The 9,909-nt window shown below is 55.9% G+C and overlaps 2 protein-coding genes across 6 annotated transcripts; both read left to right on the top strand.

The window, feature by feature from the left end:
• Nucleotides 1-830: 830 nt before the first annotated feature.
• Nucleotides 831-6,589, top strand: USF1 (upstream transcription factor 1). Of its 5 annotated transcripts, XM_040635933.1 has the most exons (12): nucleotides 833-981; nucleotides 1,433-1,724; nucleotides 2,837-2,929; nucleotides 3,310-3,359; nucleotides 3,523-3,638; nucleotides 3,988-4,089; nucleotides 4,333-4,528; nucleotides 4,774-4,861; nucleotides 4,998-5,056; nucleotides 5,178-5,272; nucleotides 5,521-5,649; nucleotides 5,839-6,589. In XM_040635933.1, the coding sequence occupies exons 3-12, from the start codon at nucleotides 2,922-2,924 to the stop codon at nucleotides 5,926-5,928; spliced, it is 933 nt and encodes a 310-aa protein (XP_040491867.1). In that variant the 5' UTR covers nucleotides 833-981; nucleotides 1,433-1,724; nucleotides 2,837-2,921; the 3' UTR covers nucleotides 5,929-6,589. The 5 variants fall into 5 exon arrangements, with proteins under 5 accessions (XP_040491868.1, XP_040491867.1, XP_040491869.1 ...); XM_040635934.1 differs by lacking the exon at nucleotides 1,433-1,724 and having other exon boundaries at nucleotides 831-981; XM_040635935.1 differs by lacking the exon at nucleotides 2,837-2,929 and having other exon boundaries at nucleotides 834-981.
• Nucleotides 6,590-6,736: 147 nt separating this feature from the next.
• On the top strand, nucleotides 6,737-8,205 carry TSTD1 (thiosulfate sulfurtransferase like domain containing 1). The gene is made up of 4 exons (XM_040635936.1): nucleotides 6,737-6,964; nucleotides 7,179-7,301; nucleotides 7,769-7,931; nucleotides 8,019-8,205. The coding sequence occupies exons 1-4, from the start codon at nucleotides 6,889-6,891 to the stop codon at nucleotides 8,068-8,070; spliced, it is 414 nt and encodes a 137-aa protein (XP_040491870.1). The 5' UTR covers nucleotides 6,737-6,888; the 3' UTR covers nucleotides 8,071-8,205.
• The last annotated feature ends 1,704 nt before the right edge of the window (nucleotides 8,206-9,909 follow it).

Below are 9,909 nucleotides of genomic sequence, written 5' to 3'. Positions count from 1 at the left end.
GTCATGGAGACCTGTGGCTAGAAACTAGAGCTAGGTTCATGGCGGTCAGGAAATGAGGAAGAGAAACTTTTATTTACATAATGCTCGTTATGTACCAGTGAAGGCTAGGTATTCAACAAGCAAAGAATCTATGCCTTTGATTTTAGTCCACATAACAATTCTGTGAAGTTGGTACTGGTATCTCCATTTCACAGATGGGACACCTGTACAATGAGGTCAATTAGGGAGGCTAATTAAGCCAAAGGCTTGCCAAAGATCTCAGAGGTAAGAAGGGAGAGCGGTAGGTTTGAGATCCGAGTTCGTCTGGCTGCGGAGGCTAAACTCTTCTCATCACACCACACTGCTTTAGATCCATTAAGGGTAGGTCTTAACTGGGAAGAATGGGAATCAGCATCCTTCTCACAGCAACTGAAAGCCTCACAAAAACTGGAAGCCCTGGGAGATCTTTGGGTGGGTAACTGCTGACGCTAATACAGAAGAGTATATCCAGAACCGTCCCCCTCTCCAGTGGACACCAAAAGAGTGTCCTGATCCAAGATGGCCTCCCAAGTAGCCCTTGTTAAAGATGGCGTCTCCGTCCGACTTCCTTCCCTTGATCTAAGTCAGCTTCGCTCCCTTCCACCACTAAAAACGCCTTGTCCAGCGGAAAGATGGTAGCACACATTAGTTGTCTTTCTCCCGTTCGTGCCGAAAGCCACAAAGACTTCAATGTCATTCTCCGCGGGTCCCAGGTAGTTCCTTCTTCTCCGCCCAGGCAACATCCCCACCCATCCGGATCTTTCAGCCTCATCAAGCGAGAACGACCGGAAGTGGGGCGGCTCAGCGGCTGAGGAGGCTGGGCGGGTCGAGAGAGACACTTCCGCCCCTCACCAACATGGCCGCAGGCCGGGAGTGCGCATGAGCAGCTGTCCATGGAACTCTCCGAGTCCGGAGAGGGAGAACACGGTCAGGGGAGATCGGCGGCTGAGGCGGCCTCGGCCGGTGAGTTCGGGACCGGACGCGAGTCGGGAGTCTGGAGTCTGGGTGGGCCGGCAGGCAGGGCAGCCTGGATTTTGTTTCCGTTTTCAGGTGGCGGACCTCCCGGGGAGGAAGCCTTTGTTTTGAGGGAGGGGGCCGTGCCCGCTTCTTTCTCTCCCGCCCCCCTTTGTGGGCCGAGCGCACTCCCCGCCCCCGAGCGCGCGCGTCCCCGCCCTCCTGCGCTGCCAGCCGCGGGCCGGGACCGCGGGCCCGCCGAGCCCCGCGCCCTTTCCTGCCAGCCCGGCGCAGCGCCGGGCCGCGGGGCGAGCGCGGCGGTCGCCCGGGCTCCCGGGCTCGCGGGCTCGCGGGCTCGCGCCTCCTGGCTGCGGGCCCTGCGGGGTGACGCCGCCTTCTCGGGCAAGGTCGGGGCGCCGGACTTCTTTCGGGACTTGGTGATTTTCCCCTTTGTGTCCAGACTTAGCAGGGGCTCTTGCTGGGCCCTCCTGGCCCGAGCGTGCACGCCACAACATCCTGTCCGCGTTTCCGTGTCGCATCCCCTAATGCTCAGGAAATGCTTCCGGATGTCCAACTAAGATTTGAATAAGCAGCCTGACCCGGTTGCTGGGTGTCCTCAGAGGCTGCCCCTGGCTGACAGCTGTGGGCGATAGAGACGCCTCCTGTGCCCTGCCGTCTCTTCCATCGCCTCCTCCTGCAGTCAGCGCAGAAGCCTCGGAGGGCACTTCCTCCGTAGGTTTGAGGATGGACAGGTAGGTGGTACCGAAACGCTGGTGCTACTTCCCCTTAGGGACTGGGATCTTCTTGCGGCGCTACTTCCTCCGGACAGTTTCACTTTCAGTTCTTTTTTGTTGTTGTTGTTGTTGTTGTTGTTGTTTGTTTTGGGTTTTGGTGGGGTTTTTTGGTCAACAGTTTCCTTCAATGAGGACTTTCCAAGGCTCATCCGCTGAAGGTTTTCCTTAGATAGGAAAGGTTTGGGGACCTTATGGGTAGAGACTTGGCCAAAATCTTACCCGTTCGTGTGGGGGAGAATTTTGTTGCTTTGTACACGGAACTGTATCCTTCTGGAGACATTTGTCTTCTCAGCTCTTTGTTTTTCCTGCCCTCTGGCTGGGTGTCAGGGTCCCAAGGCGGGCACCTTGCCAATGAGTTTCTTTTCCATTGTCTCTCCTTCCGAACCTTGAGCCTGGAGTTTTTTCCCTTCTTGCTGAGGTTCAGTTGATTTGGAGTTGTCATGGCAACATTTTAGCAACTGTGTTGTTCTACAGGAAGGCTTGGTGAAGAAAATAGAAGAGGCTTGAAAATGATACACTTGGACTTCGGGGTCTTTAACAAATGACATAAATTTGGACACCCCAAAGCAGGAGCCCAAGGGGCCAAGTAGAATGAGGCCCAAGGGCCAAGTATGTTCTTAATGGTTCAGGGAGGTTTCCCCTTCCTAGATTTGAGAACAGAAATTTTTTGGTACGTTATGTGGCTGAGAAGCTGGAAGAAGCACCAGCGTCCAACGGCCCTGTGTTTTTGATAGTGGTGGTCTAAACATGACCTTCCTAACCCCGAAGTCGTGGCCCTTCGTGATAACTTCAGTCATGATCCATCCAGAAAGATATTGTTTCTCAGTCTTTAAGTATAATCATCCCCCTCCACCATGACTTGGAGCGATAATGGAGGGCCAAGGAGCACTGTAGAGTTACTTTTTCAACCACTGTAGCTCACTTCTCAGCATCAGAATGGAGGAAACGGATTGTCCTCTGTAGACTGATTGGATTTTGTTCTTGGCTGAGTCTTCATGGAGCCTAGCTTCTTGAAACAGAGAGGCCGTTCAGTTTCCTGGACTCACGGCAAACTCCCTGATTTCTATCAGGACTTAGCACTCAGGCCTGTGAGGCAGGAGATACGAAGACTTCCAAAGGAGGACCAGCTCCTCGGATGTGCCCCCTTACAGAGAGATGAAGGGGTGAGTGCAGAAGAGGTAGGGTCTGGGGTGGGAGATGGGAGGCCTGGGAGAATGCGCAGTGGCTAAGAGCACTGGCTCTGGAGTCGGACAGACCTAGATTCTGGTTTCAGCTCCATCACTTACCAGCTGCGTGATCCAGTTTCTCATCTACAATATGCAAGTAGTGCTGCTTACCCTGTCGTGCTGTTCTTAGTATTAAATGATAACGCGTGTGAAGTGCTTAGCTCAGTGCTACGCACGCAGTAAACACTCAGTAAATACTAGCTGTTGTTATTCTAACCTAACCCAGCGTCTGTTGGGGATGCCTTTGAGTTTGGAAGCCACATGGGTCAGTGAGCTTTTTATTCCCTTCCCTTTTTCTTTCGTCCCATCGCAAACAGGCAGCAGAAAACAGCTGAAGCTGAAGAGGGGACAGTGCAGATTCAGGAGGGTGAGTGGTAGAAACAGACCTGAGACCCAGGGCCCAGCCTGGCCTCTCCCCCTCCCCCATGGGCATGTCTCCTGTGCACCCTGGTCCTTCTGAATGACACGCAGGTGGAACAGAGGGAGAAAGGCAGTAAGGCGCAGACTTGTCCTTTGCTCTTTTAATTCAGGTGCAGTGGCAACGGGGGAGGACCCCACCAGCGTGGCTATTGCCAGCATCCAGTCAGCTGCCACCTTCCCTGACCCCAACGTCAAGTACGTCTTCCGAACTGAGAATGGGGGCCAGGTAAGGGAGGGGGCCAGGTGCCGGCAGGTGCTACCTGGGGTTGGGTTGGGGTTGAGGGAGGTAATGAGCCTGTCAAGGGGAGACCTGGCTTGGAGGAGGCGGTGAAGATGTGGATTCCCGCAGGGGTGGGAGGCTGGGGGGGGGTCTGGGAGGAGGAGGTTTGGAGTAGAGGTTGGTGTGGGGTGAGGGCTAGGCTGAAACCCCTGGGGACAGAAGGGGGACTGGCTGAAGCTTTGTCTCTGAAGCACTCTTGTTTCTGGGCTCTGAGAGAGGCTTTATAAGAATCCTTGGGTCCCCAGCCTTGACTCTTGTATTCTCTGCCCACCTCTCCCTTGCCTCCTGCTTCTAGGTGATGTACAGGGTGATCCAGGTGTCTGAGGGGCAGCTGGACGGCCAGACTGAGGGGACTGGCGCCATCAGTGGCTATCCTGCCACTCAGTCCATGACCCAGGTACCAGGGCCTAGGCTGGGGAGGGGACTGGAGCTCCGAGGAGTAAGATGAAGCCAGCCGGACCCGTGAGATGGGGGTGGGGTTAGGGGTGGCGAGGCATCTGAGGCTGCGTTGTCCCAAGGTACTAGGTTTTCCCTTTCTGGATGTTTCTCCCTCCTTCCCACCGGGGGTAGAAGCTGCACAGTAGCTCAGTGAGATGTCTTTGACTGTCCCTGGACTCCGTTCTGTTGTTGTCCTTCCCAGGCGGTGATCCAGGGTGCATTCACCAGTGACGATGCAGTTGACACAGAGGGGACAGCCGCCGAGACGCACTATACTTACTTCCCCAGCACTGCAGTGGGAGATGGCGCAGGGGGCACCACATCAGGCAGTACAGCAGCTGTTGTCACTACCCAAGGCTCGGAGGCGCTGCTGGGGCAGGCGACCCCTCCCGGCACTGGTGAGCTCTGTGAGGGTGCCGGCTCGAGGGGCTAGGACAGGCTGTGGGACATGGCTGGGGGCGGTGGGCCTTTCCCATGGCCCCTTAACGCTCACCGAGACCTGGCCAGGCAGTGAGTCCGGGGCTGCCCTTCAGCAGGAGGAAGTATGCTCCTTTTTAGAGGAGGCTCCTAGGACCTTGACCCCAGAGCTTGGTGAGGCTCCTGAGTCCCATGTCCTGACACAACCTGCCCTGCATCTTCACAGGACAATTCTTTGTGATGATGTCACCACAAGAAGTGTTGCAAGGAGGAAGCCAGCGCTCCATCGCCCCCAGGACTCATCCTTATTCCCCGTGAGTAACCCCCGGTTCTTCTTGGCTGCCACGGTGGTCTTGATCCCTGCCACCCCCTGTGTCATTCCTCACGCCAGCCTCCAATCTTATGTTCAGTCCTTCCCTTAACTCTGGCCGCCCTGGGCTCTGTTGTCAGGAAGTCAGAAGCTCCCAGGACGACTCGGGATGAGAAACGCAGGGCTCAGCATAATGAAGGTAAGTACTGTCTGGTGGGATTGGGGCCAGCCGTGGTGTCTGAGCGGGAGAGCTTAGGGAGCCCTGCAGGGCCTGTGGTGAGTTCTCACGGAGTCACCTTGTCCTCCCCGTTGCCCCACAGTTGAACGCCGCCGCCGAGACAAGATTAACAACTGGATTGTGCAGCTGTCCAAGATCATCCCAGACTGCTCCATGGAGAGCACCAAGTCTGGCCAGGTCACGGAAAGACCCTGGTAGTGGGCAGGGTGCCTGAATTCTGTCTCCTGGTATCGTTTCCAGAAATGGTAGTGAGGGCACACACGGCAGTAATCTTTGCTTATCTTTCTCCAAGGTTCCTGTATCCCTGTGAAATGTTCTACCACTCTCCTTAGGGGAAAAATGAGGTCCAAAGTGTGAGTGTGCTTTGGGAAGGCAAGCCAGGTGTCACATACTTTAGTCCTCATTTCGTTGGCCTTTTCTTGCAGAGTAAAGGTGGAATTCTGTCCAAAGCCTGTGATTACATTCAGGAGCTTCGACAGAGTAACCACCGCTTGTCTGAAGAACTGCAGGGCCTTGACCAGCTGCAGCTGGACAATGATGTGCTTCGACAGCAGGTCAGACCCCTCCTCAGTTCAGCCCTCCTCCACCCCACAGCCCGCGAGCCCCTGTGGGACGCCTGCCTCTGGTTTCCGCAGAGAGGGCTTCATCTTTCTGCCCCCACTAGCGGATGTCTGAACACGTTTGGGGATGCGGCTGTGCCGGCTTTTCTGCTCACTCTCTCCGTGGCCTCCTTTCCGTGTCAGGTGGAAGATCTTAAAAACAAGAATCTGCTGCTCCGAGCTCAGCTGCGGCACCACGGGGTAGAGGTCGTCATCAAGAACGACAGCAATTAACTGCGGGGACTTGGAAGCTTCGGGCCCCGACCACCCCTCTCCGAGAACTGCACATAGCCCAGGAGCAACCGGCTAACCCCGTGCCCCTTTCCTTCACTGCCCGCTTCTTGCGGGGGACCAGGGGGAGTTGAGAAGGCGTGGCTTTGAACCGAGGCCCTGTCATGGGGCCGCCTGCAGTGGTGTGAAACACATGTGGGCGCACACTGACAGCCTTGCCTGGCCCCACCGCACAGCCCCCCGGGCCCATGTGCCCTTGCAGATGCATGTGCTGTCTCCGTGCTGGATACCGGACACACACGACGAGGGGGCTTGCCCTGGGCTTGCTCAGAGTGCCAGCAGAGGGGCTGCTGACCAGCGATGCTCTGGCTTGCCCCAGGACTCTGGCACTTCACTGGGTCTTCTTACCCCGGAGCTCGACTCAGACAGATGTGCACTCGAGGACTCTGGGGAACAGGCTGCTTCGCAGTGGCTGCTGCCCCAGGAAGAGGAGACCGACCAGCAAGCAGCTAAGGCCTATGCAGAAGTCTCTGGAGCCAGGGAGAACAACAGACAGGGGCCCACGTGGGGCCTTCCCCTTGTGGGGATGGTTTTTCCTTTTCTTTTTTTCTCTTTTCCTTTTCTTTCTTTTTTTTTTTTTTTTAAGATAAAACGTCCAGAGCCACTGTTGTCACCTGGTTTTCCTCCTTTTGTGGGCCCTGGGGCGGAAGGGAGGGAGGTGCATTGCACTTTGCCCAGTAAGGGTTGGGCCGCGGTTAGGGTGGGGTGCTGCTCCCGTGTTCCTTAACCTGAGTCCCAGCGCCTGGGCCAGACCAGTGTGTCGTTTCCCCCGCCCGCCGCCGCGCTGGGCAATCGCAAGATTTCCCTAGCGAGCTGGTGTCCGCGAACAGGTGCTGCGGGGGCGGTGCGGGAGGCGGTGCCTTCGCTTCCGGTTCCGGTTCTGGATGCGGGAGGGCGGGGGAGATGCTGCAGGCACCGAGGGGGCGGCCCGGGGCAGCATTCCTGTGGCTCGCCGTGGCGGCGCGCACCATGGCTGGAGGTACCTGCCGAGAGAGACCAGGGACCTCGTCCCGTCCTACCTGCGACCCCCCCCGGGAGCGCGTGGAGCCCCCGGGAGGAGGTGTAGCGGAGGGGCGTGGCTCGGAGGTCCGCACGCCCCCGCTCCCGGGCTGGGACGCTGCCAGGTGGAGGGGCGCCGCGCTAAGGTGCCGGGCAACCCTCTCCGCTCAAGGCTCTCTTGCCTCCTTTCTCAGCGCCCACGGTCTCGCTCCCTGAACTGCGTTCGCTGCTGGCCTCCGGCCAGGCCCGGCTCATCGATGTGAGATCTCGGGAGGAGGCGGCAGCGGGGACCATCCCGGGGGCGCTCAATATCCCGGGTATGGGACAGAGAGGACGCCCGTACGGGTGGCCTAGAGGCCGTCCAGGAGGGGCTCATAGGGCGGCGTGGGGAAGGCACGGTCCCCGGGGTCCTGTATTCCTCTAAGCCCCACCCCCACTCCAGCTTGCTGGAGAAGGGCTGGTGGGAGGCGGATCCTGGCAGCGGAACTGGTCCTTCCAGTTCGAGCGGATAACAGGCGGCGAGGAAGGGGCGGACCCGCTTTTCTACGCTTGACCTCCCCCAGGCTGGGTACCCGCGCGCCGCTCCTCCCTGCTGGGGGAGTGGCTCCGGTTCACCTGTTGGGGTGCCCTCCTGCGCAGGTGGGCCTGTCTGGAGCTTGAGGTTGGAGGGGAGGGGTAGTGGTCACCGTATGTTGTTTTGGGGCCCTCTGGAGATGTGTCGGGGCCGGGACCCAGTCCTTCCAGGCCCGGTCTGAACCTGAGATCTCCCCTCGACTCCTCCCAGTGTCGGAGCTGGAGAGTGCCCTGCAGATGGAGCCCGCTGCTTTCCAGGCTCTGTACTCCGCCGAGAAGCCGAAGCTGCAAGATGAGAACCTCATTTTCTTCTGTCAGATGGGCAGACGGGGCTTGCAGGCCACGCAGCTGGCCCAAGGCCTTGGATACACAGGGTATGGGGAGGGTGCGGAGCCCTAGCTGGGGAGGGACTGGGGACTGCCTCCCGGGCCTCTCCTTCCTCACCCCCTTTGTCTCCACAGGGCTCGCAACTTCGCAGGAGCCTATAGAGAATGGTCCCAGAAAGAAGGTTAGGGTGGCTTCCTGCTGGCCCCTTCTCCCTCGCCCCCATCGCCACCTAAGCTGAGAGTGATGAAGGGGCTCACTCCTCAGGTTGGACAGCTCCTTACTGTGCTGTGCACGCACAAGTATCAAATAAAGAGCATTTAATCAAAATATTGGAAGCACTTAATTTGTCAGGTGGACTGCAGATAGTCCCAATCTTAACCTAGACTTCAGTTCAGCCCTGAGTCCTCCGTTCATCTGGCCCCTACCTTGCACCCTCCACTCCCACCCCCCGAACTCCAGCGGCTTCCTGAGAGTATGATATTCTCCTAGAACAATTGTGTGTGTGTTTAAAGATTTTATTTATTTATTTGAGAGAGAGGGAGAAGCAGACTCCCCAATGAGCAGAGAGCCCGATGCGGGGCTGGATCCCAGGACCCCGTGATCATGACCTGAGCCAAAGGCAGATGCTTAACTGACTGAGCCACCCAGGCGCCCCTAGAACAATTGTGTTCAGCCCAGGATACACATGGGAATCCTCTGGTACCTAAAAACAAACAAATAAAAAAATGTTTGGCCCCTGTCCCAGATTTGGAATCTTGGGGGTGGGACCTGGGTAGTAGTGACAGGCTTCACTTGGCCTGGCTGCTATGACTGTTCCTTTACATAGTGTCTGTGGCTGCTTTTGTGCAAAAATGGCAGAATAGCGTGACAGGGACTCTATGTCCTTCGAATCGTAACATTTTTACTATCTAGTCCTTTATAGACGTGGTTTGCCTCCCCTTGGCCCAGACCTTCAGGTCCCCAGCCCCAGCCTCACCTCCTTGAGACTCTGTCACTGGCTTGAGGAAATGGAAGGGCAGTGCTCAGCAGTGAGCGACAGGTGTCACTCTTCATGCCCACAGGTGGGTTAAACAAGGATTGCAGGTGTGAGGACGCCTCCTGCGCCACCAAAGACAGGGCCCAGTTTTTATCAACACTGTTCTTTGATCCAACACTGGATTGAACAAAATTAAATTGGTAAAGAAAATGAAAAAGCATGTGCTTGCTGACAAAATTCAGCACTACACAGCAGGTATGTAACTTCCCTCGAGTGTGGGGCACGATGCGTATCTTTCCAGACCTTTTACATATTTTCGCGTCAGAATTCTGACTTCTTAAGTTTGGTATTTGAAGCTTTTATTCCTTGAGGTGCCCGGCTGGCTCAGTCTGCAGAGGACGCAGCTCTTGATCTCAGGGTTGTAAATTCAAGCCCCACGCTGGGTGTAGAGATTACTTACAAATAAAATCTTTAATAAATAAAATTTTATTCCTTTATTTGTGGAAGAGAAAGTTGGGTTACAGATGGACCCAATTTTCTGAATTTTCAAGTTTCTGGAGAAATCCTTTCAGACATATCCTGCATTCCTTGCCTTTCTCTGCCCTTCTGCCTCCTGGACCAGAGGACCCAGGCCCCTCCTACATCTTTCATGTCACAGCCCGCCCTGCACCATCATGACATCTGCCTGCCTGGGCACTCCAGCTTCTCTGTCACAGCTCTCCCATCCTCTCCCTGGATAAACCACAACACATTACCGTCCGAACTTAGCTGGGTAGTGCTGGGTCTGTAGATAGATTGAAATATGGGAGTCTAGGTCAAGGTTTGGCAAATGGTAGGTGTCTGTTCTTCTTTCCTCAAATACCCACATCCCTTTTGTTCTCAGACTGGTTGGAAGTTTTTCCCGGGGTCTAATTTCCATCTTTGTTTGCATCTTAACTGTTCTAGTCTTTTTTTCCCCCTCTTCAAGTATTATAATTTAATTATAGCATTTCTTTTTTTTCTTTCTTTCTTCCTTCCTTTCTCTCTTTCTTTCGCATACTTTCCCTACA

This window comes from Ursus maritimus, unplaced genomic scaffold (assembly GCF_017311325.1).
Source record: "Ursus maritimus isolate PB19 unplaced genomic scaffold, ASM1731132v1 scaffold_2, whole genome shotgun sequence".
Lineage (NCBI taxonomy): Eukaryota > Metazoa > Chordata > Mammalia > Carnivora > Ursidae > Ursus > Ursus maritimus.
The sequence above is the reverse complement of the archived record's forward strand: the minus strand, read 5'-3'. Positions and strand labels throughout refer to the sequence as shown.